Below are 14,429 nucleotides of genomic sequence, written 5' to 3'. Positions count from 1 at the left end.
TTATTTCTGTGATGCACAGCTGTATTTTCAGCATCATTACTCCAGTCTTCAGTGTCACATGATCTTCAGAAATCATTCTAATATGATGAAGAAACATTTCTGATATTTATCAATGTTGAACACACTTAATATTTTTGTGGAAACTGTGATACATTTTATTTTTTAGGATTCTTTGATAAATAGAGAGTTTATTTTGAAGAATAGAACAGCTTTTATTTTAATTTTAAATATTTTGAAATATTATAAACATCTTTACCTTCTCTTCTAATGTACAAGAGTAATATATTTCTGTCGTAGTTTCTTCAAGTTAAGCTGAGCTTTTGTTCTGGTGGGTTGTATTGAAGAACAGTGAGTTTCTGTGTGCATTTGACCCTAGTTTTATCAAATTAAATACTGATATGTCTATCAGATCATCTCCGGAGATTTGGAGAAGTTCATGTGTTCATATACTGAGACAGAGACGAGCGTCACGTGTGTTTCAGTGTGAGCAGTAGAGCAAACACGCAGCGCTCATTCACACACTTCATATTTCTGACTTTATATCTCAATAGAAGTATTTTTGTGCTTCAATATTCGTATACATACACTAGTCCATATCGCCATATTTTATTGCCAAGCCAGTTTTGCCAGATTCCATTACATTGTGTTGTGCTGTAAATTCCATTTTTATGACTGGACGATTCCATCCACATTTTCCACATGGAGGAAATCATAGAGGCTTAATATACATCTCACACACACAGGGTTATTCTGGGAAAACCATAACCACACGCCTGCAAATGAAAGAACAGAGACACACGCCTATAAAACACACACACATACACACACACACACACACACACACAGCACAGACGTTGGGTTTCCATGTTTTATGTGTTCATTCCTTTGGCATAATGGTTTTTCAACTATTCAGACTGTATTTTCTATCCTCTTACCCTAACCTACCCCTCACACAAAACTACAGACATTATTTACATTCTCAAAACACTTGATTCAGTGTGATTTATAAGCTTGTTTCCTCATGGAGACCAAAAATGTCCCCACAAGGTCAAAATTTACTGGTATTATCCCTATAATGTAAAATAAACCAGCACACACTCCTCACACACACACAAACACACACAGGTCTGTTCAGCCTGGTGTTCAAACCCCAGAACTACAACAGCACCAGAGTACCAAAACATTTACCGTAGTGCCATATGTAGCTTATTAGTAGTTGTCTTAAGCAAAAAAATCTAAAAATTGAGATTATGCATCATCTGAAAGCTGAATAAATAATCTCTCCATTGGTGTATGGTTTGTAAGGAGGACAATATTTGTCTGAGATACAACTATTTGAAAATCTGGAATCTGAGGGAGCAAAAAAATCTAAATATTGAGAAAATCATCTTTAAAGTTGTTCAAATGAAGTTCTTAGCAATGCATATTACTAATCAAAAATTAAGTTTTGATATATTTACAGTAGGAAATTTACTAAATATCTTCATGGAACATGATCTTATCTTAATATCCTAATGATTTTTGTCATAAAAGAAATGTATAATTGTGACTCATACAATGTATTGTTGTCTATTGCTACAAATATACCTGTGCTACTGATGACTGCTTCTGTGCTGCAGGGACACATTCTTTCAGTGTGCCATTATTCAGCAGATCAGATGGTGAACTTTATTAATTAATCTAATCTAGACAACAGTGATGAACTACTGAACTCAACACTTTCACTTTATTCTATTAACGACTAGAGATGTAAAGATGAACCGCGAGCTGGTTGAAAATCGATTCAAATATGTGACGCAACACACAAATCAAGATAGAACTGGAGTAGGAGTTTATATGAATGTATCTCTGAGGGGAACTGACTGTCTTTAGAAAAGATATGATATCAATATCTAAAAAAATAGACTAATAACTATCAAGATCATATACTACAAAAACCCTTCTTAACAATAATAGCCATCAATATTTAAAACAAAATAGACAATAGTATCGTGTATTGACGACAGTCAGAGATATCGACGATGGCAGATGTCTTTGTCGATAGTCAAGATGAAATTAGGCTCATTCTCGTATTAATGTATTAAATTAGAATAATAATAATTATTATTATTTTTATTTGGCGGCCTATTATAATTCGGCTATCAAATTGCCTCGCTATTTCACTTCAGCACCGCATTTCTCACACACACACACACACACACACACACTCAGACACACTCAGACACACGCGCACAAATGAGGATTGTTATATTTCAATTTCACAAACAAAGAGTGCAGCAATAGCCTTATAAAAGGACACCTTTTCATTTACTGTATGATGTCTTCAATCTCATTTTGTTATAAAAATAAGTAAGAAAATCGAATCATGTAATCAAAATCATGAATCGAATCGAATCGTGAGATGAGTGAATCGTTACATCCCCACCCTGTGAAGATGAATCACAGATGGCTGAATCAGTCACCCTGCTGGTTATGTTAACTAGTGTCTGTCAGTATCATCAGCAGAGAGCTCATGTTGCTCGATACGTACAGCAGAGACTCAAACTCACGACCTTCACTAGCGGCCTGATGATCCGCATGAACATCTGATAGTCTAATGTTACTTCTTATCTCATACAATCTCATCTAATCTATCGAATCACACTGTGACCCAAAAATAAGCAAATAATTATAAACAGGCAAACAAGTAAATAGGCAGGTTAATCTAATTTAGTTTCCATGTGTGGATCAGGAAGGTGCATAAAGCTGACAGACAGTAAATGAGATCGATTGAGACTTCAGAGCTGAAACAGTCCTGTATGAAAGAATCACATCAAGCATCTACTGAATCCGTTTATAGACGTCAATACAAACACTTACAAGGACACTTCAGACGACAGCTTCGTTTAAGATGCTAAAATATCTTCAGAGGAGAGATCTGGAGGACAAACATCTGCACCAAAGAGACGCACGAGACGCTCGAACACCTGAGAGAGAGTGTGATGCTGAGAGACGCCGGATCAGCTGATTCACACAAACACCATGAGAAACCAGGACATCCCAGAGTTCCCTGCACGAGACGCTCAACACGAGAGGAATCCAGCAGGTCTACCGGAGTAAAGTTCATGTGGCGTCTAGAACGGTTCACATACAAACACAAACTGGCCTGATGACCGCTACTGGTGATCGCTGTAATGGTCTAACCGCTATACATTAAAACAAGAGCTCAAAAGTGAAGCAAAGAGCAGTCCAGGCATGAATGAAGTCCAGATCTGGATTTAGGAGGTCTGACCTTCAGTGTCTCTCAGTGACCTCCAGAAACATCTCAGAGGAACCCAGCGGATCCACATGAACTGCCCACGCCACACAGAGACGCAGGAAAACAAGCAGACAGGGCAAATTACAGCAGAACCGCAGCTACAATTACAGCCTGTGTCGGATCAGGGAATGAGTCTAGGAATAACATGGAAAACATCCCAGCGGATGAAGCTCTGAGATTCAGCACAGGCCAGCACTGGAGCGCTGGATTCAGCTTTCGATGGGTTATTTATGGACAAAACATCTCAAAGCTGACCCGACCAACATTTACTTCACAACGACAAAGACAACACACATATCAAAATAGAGCCCGACCGATATGGATTTTTGGGGGCCGATGCCGATGCCGATTTTAACTCGAAAAGAGCCGATTTATAAGCCGATATTTTGTTTTTGAAAATAAACTGGATATTAGACCCATTTCCTATAAACTACACTTACACAACATTCAATAGCAAAAAATATCTGCCTGTTCTATGTATGTGGGCTGTATAAACCATTTTCCAGAAGGGATTATGTTAAAAAAAGCCTTAGATTACAGTCTCAATGACTAAACAATTGCACATCAAAAGTATATATTTTTTAATGATCAAAAGAACACTGCATTAGAGGAATCTTTGCAGAAGTAGTCCCACACTTTGCTGCTACAGCGTTCACCTTTTTCAGCCATCTGTAGGGCAGAAAGAGAGACAGAGAAAGAATAAGCATGTGTATTAATAATATCACCATGTATCATTACTCATGTCATCATTAGAATTATAATAATAATAAACAGGGATCTCCTACATAGGCAAAAAATGAGAAATATAGAGAAATATATATATTTTTTTTTTTATTTGTCAAGCAATAGGTATTACCTATTACCTACTTATATTTAACTATATTATTAAAAACATATTCCTGTTATGTCTGTAAAGCTGCTTTGAAACGATCTGTAAAAAAAGAAGAAAAAAAAAGCGCTTGTTCAGCTCACATTTATTTACATGTCCCCTCTGGTTTAATCATTTCTGACGCACCTACTGTAGTTACTGTAACTACACTATATTTGCTCTCACAGACACATTCACAACGGACCCGTATATCTTCTCCTCTTCTCTTTGTGCAGTCTGAATCAAAACATCGTCATGCGCTGGCGAACGTAAAGTTAGCCTACTGTTACCGGAAGATTACGGAATCAATTCGAAGTTGAATGGTTAACGTTAGTGTCATGAACACACCGCTGTCAATTTTGAGAAGAACCACCTTCAAACAAGTTAATAGCAAGCATTTAAGGGGCCCTGCTAAAAAGGAAGCTATGTTTGCGTTAGAATAACGTAACAGTTGTTGTTTTTTCGAGGCACGCTGTACATAACTTCTAGTCATTGACTAGACGTGCCCCCCTGCCACAGTTACGCGGTCATTATGTGGGAAACACTGCAGATATATTTAGAATAAGTTAAACGCTAACGTTATAGTTTGACCTCTTATTAACGTTCGCGCTCTTCCACTGATAAACATGGTATTAGCTTTGTGGCTAATCTAATATAGCAATGCATTAGCGGCTGTAAGTGATGTTACAGAATATTTAGAAGTGATAATGATAGGACCGTTAGCTAGAACTAGCACACTGTTTTTATATACAGTGTATGAACTAAATCTACAATCATTTCACATGACGAACAACAGACTCACCGTCAAAAGAGTACATCTCAGTGGCTCGGCTGATAGCTTTCTTCTGTAGTGGATTTCTGGCGCTGTTGTCAACTGGGGAGCTGCAGAGCTCCCTCTGGTGGGCAAACTATGCAACACTCATAACGTGAGTGAAGCATGAGACTCTGTTTCTCATGTTTCATCGGCCGTTATAAACGCCGATGCCGATTAAAATGCAATTAGCTCATATCGGCCGATAATATCAACAATCATAAACATATACCAGCCCACCGTCACAACACACAGACAGCAGACGGAGCAACAATCATCATCTGATACCAGCTCACACACCAGGGCTCCAGACGGCAAACATCTTTTCTGCCGGTGTGACTAATTTTTGTGAGCGGTTGCACAGGCGCGACCAGCATCTTATCCAACTCACAAGTGACGTGACGTGACATACAGCCAAGTATGGTGACCCATACTCAGAATTGGTGCTCTGCATTTAACCCATCCAAAGTGCACACACACAGCAGTGAACACACACCCGGAGCAGTGGGCAGCCATTTATGCTGCGGCGCCCGTGCTGCCATTTCTGTTGCATATGAGAAACATCAAACTGCAAACAAAACAAAAGCGTAACCAAACTTCACCTAGTTGACTGAACTGCGCAGAGCGGCTCGTTTATCAGATCAAATCTGCCCGAGCTCAGAACAGCTTTACTCAGGAACCAATTTCGTGACAAATTCGACGCAGAATGAATTGTGTTGCTGTCAGATCTAGTGAAAAACATTCAAATTCAGCACAGAATTCTGTTAGAAACAGATCAGACAGCGCTGATGTCGAAAACAAGTACAGAAATAGTGGCAGAAATAGTCAAATGTTATTTCATTATTCATTTCAGGGTTTGTACAACCTTTTGAGAGAGATAATTTCACACAACTTCTTCCAACACTTCAAAGCTCTAGAAATGATCTAATTTAAATGTTGTTTTTAATGGGATGACCAAAATATACTTTGTGGCAAACAAACGCTTATTTAAAATAAAATAAAGATATCAAATTACCACTATATCCCAAAGATGGCAGCAGACGAGCACTTACTGACTTATTCATTAATTTCCACTTTTTTGCTTTATATTTTGATATTATAAAATTACTATTATAAAATATCAAATCATCAAGAAATTTAATTTTTTCAAAGTTTTGCACTTTTCATGTGTATGAAGTAGGAAAAGTCACAAAGTGCCTTGAAAAACAAACTTTTGTTCAATTTGCGACTGAATCACAAAGTAAAGAGTGCTCCTTTTATAATCACTGCAGTTGTTGGTCAGTTCAGTATATAACAGGCAAGGCAAGTTTATTTATATAGCACATTTCATAATTCAAAGCACTTTACATAAAAGGAAGTAAAAATTATATTTAAAAAAATGTATGCAAGGAAAATTTTAAACAAGAAATTTAAAAACATTTAAAAATGTATTTAAAACAGTAAAAGATAGAAAATGATTATATATAAAATACAGTGCAATCAGTTGAGACGTAGCACAGTGCTCATTCAGTAAATGCACAGCTAAACAGATGAGTTTTGAGTCTGGATTTAAATGTGGCTAATGTTTTAGCACATCTGATCTCTCATTCACACACACACACTATACAGATTCACACACACACTCACACACACAAAAATGTAATGATAATTAGTCCAAGCTTGTAAGCTGTGATGTTATTGTTAATAATCTACCAGGGTATAAACGCTACAGAAGAATCTCAGGCACTTTTTCACCATGATCCGGTTCAACCATCATAATGACTTCATGAAATATGGATGAGGCTAAGAGGGTTTTTGAGGTGCAGTATCCGCTTTCACGTGTTAAATCATTAATAAGAGGTTCAGCGACTGCTGTGACGAACCATTAGTGTCCTGCGATCACATCACACCGAACCAGCTGATCCGGCACACAACACCGAGCCAGTGTGAACGCTAACCAGAGCTGCTCGCAAACAATCCGCTTTGTATGAAGCGCTACAGAAATAAAGGTGATCTGACTTAATGTAGGGTTTCCTTCCTGAGTATCAGGGAACGTGTGCAGCTTCTGCAATAGTTGAGTTCCTCGCTGTGCAGAAGATCTGGAGGATGTTCCTGATAAAACAGTTTAACTGAACAACTCAGAACAAACCGAGACTCATGAACATCACAAAACACATGAACAATGCACATCTGCATTCGTTTTGTTAGGGCTGCACGATGTGTCGTTTTACCATCGATATCGCGATGTACGAATCCACGATAGTCACATCGCAGGATGTGCGATGTAGTCTGTCGTAGTTGATCCGTTATTCATTAACCTTACGGGCCAGCTGCTCCCCGGCCCTTGACAAATGTGATTCGCGGATTAATTGCACAGCTTAACCATCATAGAATGAAAGTTTATCATTTGCATGTGTTTTAAGTCCTGTCAGTTTAACAGGGCGCATATAAGAACGAGCAGAGAGAGAGAGAGAGAGAGAGAGAGAGAGAGAGAGAGAGAGAAAGAGAGAGAAAGAGAGAGAGAGAGAGAGAGAGAGAGAGAGCCCCGGCCGCGCGCGCTCACCTTCACCGTCTTCAGACAACACGAGCGCTGTCTTGCTCTCTCTCCCTCGCGCATATTAATCAAAATCAATTAATACGATGGTGTCGAAAAAAAAAAACTATCCAGTGATGAAGTGTTTTCTGTGTTGTCAAATCTTGTCCGATATCCTAAACTGCCGAGATAATTACACAACGCGTGCCGTACACGTCTGATTCGCGAACTAATGATTCCTTTGAACCGATTCAATTTAATGAATGGTTTAAACAACTGACCTGTCCAACACTGAACTCACGAGACGTCTGAATTGGTGTATAAAAAAAAATCTGTAACACTTTATAATAATGTTCTATTTATTAAATTATTTAACATTTACTATTACAAAACTGCACTTCTACAATATTGTTAATTTCAACATTTAGGCTATAGCCTTCATTGTTGAAATCAAAAGTTGTACAGTATTTGTTAACATTAATGCACTGTGAAGTAACATTACCGAACAATGAACAGCTGTGTTTTTATAAACTAAGATAAACAAAGATTAATAAATATAGTAACAAAAGTATTGCTCGTGGTAAGTTCATGTTAGTTAATATGTTAACAATTCAAACCATATCCTAAAGTTACAAACAAATAATTTACTCTAATTTAAATAATACTCTGATGTTTAAAATAATTTAAAATCAGAATGTAAGTGTGCTCACCCCATTTTTGTTTGTAAGAAAAAATTAGATTAGATTTCATATCACAATATATAATCGCAGAAAAATAAAATATCGCAATGTCATTTTTTCCCAATATAGTAAAGCACTATACAGGAGGATGCACATCTGCATTCGTTTTGTGGCCCATGCTGAAGAGTAATGTATTTTTATTACAATTTGCACTCAAAATATTAGGCAGTTTGAATTTTTTTTTATTAAATGTATACAATCTCAAAAGCTGCTTGATCTCTGCAAGCGCTGTAACTAACATGCAATTAAAAGCAACAAGCCCCAAACAACTTAAAAGAGCAGCATTGTCCAATAAAAGTGGACATTTAATAACTTTATTTTGTGAGCTGATGTGTGGTTTTTGACAGAGTGAGGCAGATTCTATATGGTAATAAAAATTAGCAAGGGGTTATAAATTTACTTTATTATTATGAAAATACCAGAGATGGCTTGAAGGACACAGATAAACCAAATATTGTCAAGTCATATGTTTACGGTCGTACTGATGGATATTTAAATAAATATGCAGATCGCGAACTCAAATCTGCGTTCGTGCTGCCGCTGATCCAGAGAGAGCAGTTTACATGTATTAAACATCTTTACACAATCAATGTGACATTCAAATCTGCGTTCGTGCTGCCGCTGATCCAGAGAGAGCAGTTTACATGTATTAAACATCTTTACAAAGCCTTCTGTATCCTTATTTCTGTGTTAAAAACATTCAAATAATCTCAGATGTACTAGAATAAAAGTTTATGGTTCAGATATAAACACTGCTGTCTACAGAAGCGATCAAAATAGAATAAATCACCTTTTTGAAAGTGACGATGCTTCAAATAAAAATTGCATCGATTACAACACACCGCCAGTAGGTGGAGACAAGTGACTTAAAATGAGATTCGTTCAAAAAAACCTTGATTCATTCAGGAATAAAACAAGTGAAGTCTTTATGAGCAAGTCATTGAATCGTTTATCTAATTTTTTTTTTATCAATTCGTTGAATATTGTATTTTATATATAGACTGCAGCAATTTTTACTATAAACTCTAGTAAATTACATTTTATTTTGTTTAGTTGTCTGTTTTTTTCCAGAATCATGGAGGATAAATAGTGATATCTATTTAAAAAATACAAAATATTGATACAATATAGTTAATATTAATATGAAAAATAATACTTCTTTCTAAATAAATCTGTAAACTGTATTTGCTCAAAAACGTTTTGAGTTTTAGCATTTTGAGTGTGTCCAATACTCTGAGTATGAATGCATTTTTTTTATCAATGTAGCAAAACAAACATTTAATAAAACGTTGAATAAATGAATAAATGTAAATGTTATAACCGATCACCACAATTTAACAACTAAAGATAATTAAATATCCAGCATGAAGCACAGTTTTAAGTAACAGTCTCATGTGCACACAGAAGCAGAGCAGTTTCGTTTTGAGTGAAAACATGGTGGAAAAGACTGCTAAGGGAATTATACAGTTGAATATAATGAATGAATTATTATTAGTGTACCTCTGAAGGTTCTGACTGTCTTCAGAAAAGATCCAAAGGCATTTTGTTTTCAGCTTCGCTTTTCATATTTGAACATTTACATTAGATATTTTACATATTTTATAATATATTAGATATTATCATGTTATTAGATCAACTGTTGTCAGTCATGCTGTCCTTTCAAATCCGGATATCACTGGTAATATTATTTTTTTTAGTGTTTATGCAAAAAAAATGTGACCGTGATAATTTTATTCACTATAATCATGATAAGAAATGTTTGTACCGTTACATCTCTAATGTAAATGCAAATTGAAATGAGCTCCAAAATATGACATTGACATAAAAACACCAATTAAAAAACAGTGGCTCTGCGAAACCAATAAATATTAATCACTCAAAAATAATTAGGAACATTAAAAATGGCCAAGCACCCCGACATCACTGAACCAATCAAACCTCAGAACACAAACACACATCTGATGCGTGTGTGCAATCAAGCACTAGCTCGACACATCAATAACCAAAGGGATTTTAATCATCCTTCATTTATTATAAACATACTGTACTGTTCAGAGGTCAGTGAATCATGATAACAGACTGGATGAGCCTCGTCCAAACGCCTCTTAAACCAGACAAACACAGACTAGAGTCAGACGCCGTGATGCTGAAATCTCAGTTACACTCCTGATCTAAGAAATATTTATCATCATTAATAAATGTAATGTCATTGCAGCTGCTGTTTTATAATAGCAATAATCCACCGGAGATACACCTGAGTGTAACACGGTTCAGACAGCTTCACTGTAGTAAACGCTGATGTTTCAGCGCATCAGTTCCTGTCAGGAGCTCATCGATCAGATTATCAGCTGCATTTATCCTGATCAGCAGCAGACTCATTGATCCAGGCCTAAACGACCATCACGTCTGTTCAGTCCTGCAGTGCATCATGGGCCAGATCTGTGGAACGCTCTTCCCCTGGACATCCACAACCTTTAAATCTCATCTTAAAACTTATCTAAACAGGCTTACTTTTGATTGCATATATGAGGATCAATGTTTATGAATGTTAGTTAACTAATTCGAATTCGTCTCACTAGATCTTGCTGCAATCTGTATTCATTCTGCGCTGAATTCAAACACAGTGACAGTGACACGAAATCAACTTTGCTCCTGAGTAAAGCTGTTCTGAGCTCGGACCAGCTGATGAACGTCTGTGCTGCGTGTTTTCAATACGCTTTTGTTTCATTTGCCGTTTGATGTTTCTCATACGCAGCCCTTATGAGTCGAACAACACTGTATCGAGCGCCTCACACTTTCCATCCCAATCTCACACACAGTGACTGAATCAGTAATTCACTATTTACTGTAATATATGATGTTTTTAATTAGAAATAAAGTCTGCAAAAACACATTACCTCTATGATGAATAAATACTTGTCATTAACAGTAATGATGTGAATATATGAAGGGAAACTGTCATGAAAATAATGTGCCAATGCAGAAACTCTTCCTAAAAACAGGCTTCAGTATTTTGTGTCAAAAATAATTGGTTGGTTTGACAGATAAACACGAGAGATGAACCCATGAACCCATATTAGACTCTAAATATTAGTGTTATGAGCAGTGCAGTAAACTGTACACTGATATGCTGACAGACAGCAGCGATGGTGAATTACAGACCCACCCGATCCACCGTCTATGAAGAAGAGCCGTCTGTCCGTCTATCCTCCTGTCATGTGTGACCCGGGCCACAAAACCAGCCATAACGGGCAATTTATTTAAATTGAGATGTATACGTCATCTGAAAGCTGGATAAATAATCTCTCCATTGATGTGTGGTTTGTTAGGAGGACAATATTTGTCTGAGATACAACTATTTGAAAATCTGGAATCTGAGGGAGCAAAAAAATCTAAATATTGAGAAAATCATCTTTAAAGTTGTTCAAATGAAGTTCTTAGTGATGCATATTACTAATCAAAAATGTATATATTACAATGATATATTTACAGTAGGAAAAATATACAAAATATCTTCATGGAACATGATCTTAATATCCTAATGATTTTTGGCATAAAAGAGAAATGTATAATTGTGACCCATACAATGTATTGTTGTCTATTGCTACAAATATACCTGTGCTACTGATGACTGCTTCTGTGCTGCAGGGACACATATATTAATAATAATGACCCACACATGACTGTCAGACAGCAGATGAACTCACACAATCAACACAAATCCATTCATTTGAATTTAATAATAGACTAAACTAATTTTTCAGAAATCTACAACCAACTTCAGTGTCTAATAAACAGCTGTACATCACACACAGGCCTGCTGCACCTCCAGCATCTCCATCAGACAGATTCACACTCATCAATGAAAATCATTTAATTATTAGAACAAATCTGCGCAGTGACCGAGAGAGAAATGACACATTTTACCTTTACAAGACGAGCCCTCCTCACACGAGACTGAACACCACAAATCACAGCGTGTGAAGAGTGACTGATCGATGAATATTAGTGTCAGATCACACACACACACACACACACACACACACACACACACACACACACACTCACACACACACTCGCTCAGCTGAACCTGAAGCAGTATAATATCAACACACGAGACAAAGAGAGCTTGAGGAACACGCCTCAGCGGCGGAATGATTGATTAGATCTGATCACTCACTTCCCGATCACCTCGCAGAGCTCGTACACATCCTCGAACAGCACGTCGTCGTCAGCCATAACGTTACCGTTACTCCCGCCGACAGATCCGCGGGAAAAGATCTGCTGTCCCTCAGAAACGCGCCGCGAACGTCAAAATCCGAGCGGCGACACCGGGATCCTGTAAATGCCCCGGATTCCCGTCGACGACCGCCGAAGATGTCCGTTCACACCGAGCGACGAGGATGATGATGATGTCAGGGAAAATCAACGCTCCGGGATTCAGGTCGCAACGCTCCGGGAATCTACCGCTTCAAATAATAAATGTCAACGGAGAAAAAACTGAACGCTCGAGATCCCGCCGATCCTCCTCAAACATAAAAAACGCGCTCAACGCCGCCGCCGCTCCTGGTCCCGTCGGACCGCGCTCATCATTGTCCGTTAGACGCGCCGGTACACGCCCTGATCTCCCGTTACAGCGGTGAGGTAAAGCAGCGCTGCCGTGTAACGGTTTTCTGCAGCTCTCCGTTGCCTCGGCGCCTATCCTCCTGCTCCGCTGCTACTCCAATCCAGCGCGCTGACGCTCCGCCTTCTCAAGGTTATGAAGCTGCCGGACGCAGAGCCGCAATGGCCGCCGAGGTGCGCGCGATTCCCCGGATGTTTCCGCTGACGCTCGTTGGACCGCTTGAGCCAAGATGTCGACGGAAGGGCGCGCCTTCGAGCCCACGGCGCTCAGTTTCCTAATCTGCCCAGAGAAATCCCGTTCTCCCGTCCAGCGGCCAATGGCAGACCGGCGTCGCTGCGCGTGCTGGTTGACCGTGCGATGACGTCAGAGCTTCTGCGATTTTTCCTCAGGATCCGTGAATTTTCTTATTGAATAAATGCTGCAGGAGGGCAATAGATTGAACATTGAAGATTCTCGATGAATAATAGCGGGCTCGCAGACTGAGCATCATTTTATGATCCTGATTTATCACATCCATCACTGAGCCATATATTCATATCAAGCGCAGAAATACTGTACAGTTCATAGAGATGCAATAAAAACCGATAGGGTTTGCTAATTTAAGCAGCTTTATATATATATATATATTATATATATATATATATATGTGTGTGTGTGTGTGTGTGTGTGTGTGTGTGTGTGTGTGTGTGTGTGTGTTCACATACTTCTGTCAGTCTGGACCACAAACTAAAATAAACCTACTAAAAAGTATCTCTCCATTGATGTGTGGTTTGTTGGGAGGACAATATTTGTCTGAGATACAACTATTTGAAAATCTTGAATCTTGCAAAAAAATCTAAATATTGAGAAAATCATCTTTAAAGTTGTTCAAATGAAGTTCTTAGCAATGCATATTACTAATCAAAAATTAAGTTTTGATATATTTACGGTAGGAAATTTACTAAATATCTTCATGGAACATGATCTTTACTTAATATCCTAATGATTTTTGGCATAAAAGAGAAATGGATAATTTTGACCCATACAATGTATTGTTGTCTGTTGCTACAAATATACCTTTTTGGGGAAGTATATATTTATTTTGGGGGAAGTCGTGGCCTAGTGGTTATAGAGTTTGACGCCTAACCCTAAGGTTGTGGGTTCGAGTCTCTGGGCAGGAAAACCACAACCACTCACACACACACACAGATTCATAAATTGCAGTGACTGCTCTCTCTCTCTCACACACAATCGCTCACTCACTCACTCACTCTCTCACACATGCACACTCACACACACACACACACACACTCTCTCTCTCTCACACAAACACATACACACTCACACTCTCAAACACACACACAAAAAAACAAAAAAAATCACACTCTCTCACACACAAACACACACACTCACTCTCTCTCACACACCACACACACTCACTCTCTCTCTCACACACACACACACACACACACACACACACTCACTCTCTCTCTCACACACACAAACACACACACTCCTCTACCTAAAATATGTATCACTAATGTTTCAGGAGTTAAGGACACAAACTCACTCACACACACTCACTCACTCACACACA

General features: G+C 38.2%; 1 protein-coding gene across 1 annotated transcript in view; it reads right to left on the bottom strand.

The window, feature by feature from the left end:
- The window catches only part of LOC109077459 (peripheral plasma membrane protein CASK-like), a 54,327-nt gene extending 41,214 nt beyond the window's left edge, over positions 1 to 13,113 (bottom strand). Inside the window, exon 1 of the mRNA XM_042754099.1 lies at positions 12,410 to 13,113. Coding sequence (XP_042610033.1) covers positions 12,410 to 12,468 — 59 coding nt within the window. The 5' untranslated portion in view covers positions 12,469 to 13,113. The remainder of the gene's footprint in view (positions 1 to 12,409) is intronic.
- Positions 13,114 to 14,429: the final 1,316 nt, after the last annotated feature.

Source organism: Cyprinus carpio, unplaced genomic scaffold (genome assembly GCF_018340385.1).
Source record: "Cyprinus carpio isolate SPL01 unplaced genomic scaffold, ASM1834038v1 S000006459, whole genome shotgun sequence".
Taxonomy (NCBI): Eukaryota; Metazoa; Chordata; class Actinopteri; order Cypriniformes; family Cyprinidae; genus Cyprinus; species Cyprinus carpio.
This window is presented reverse-complemented; position numbering and strand designations above follow the sequence as displayed.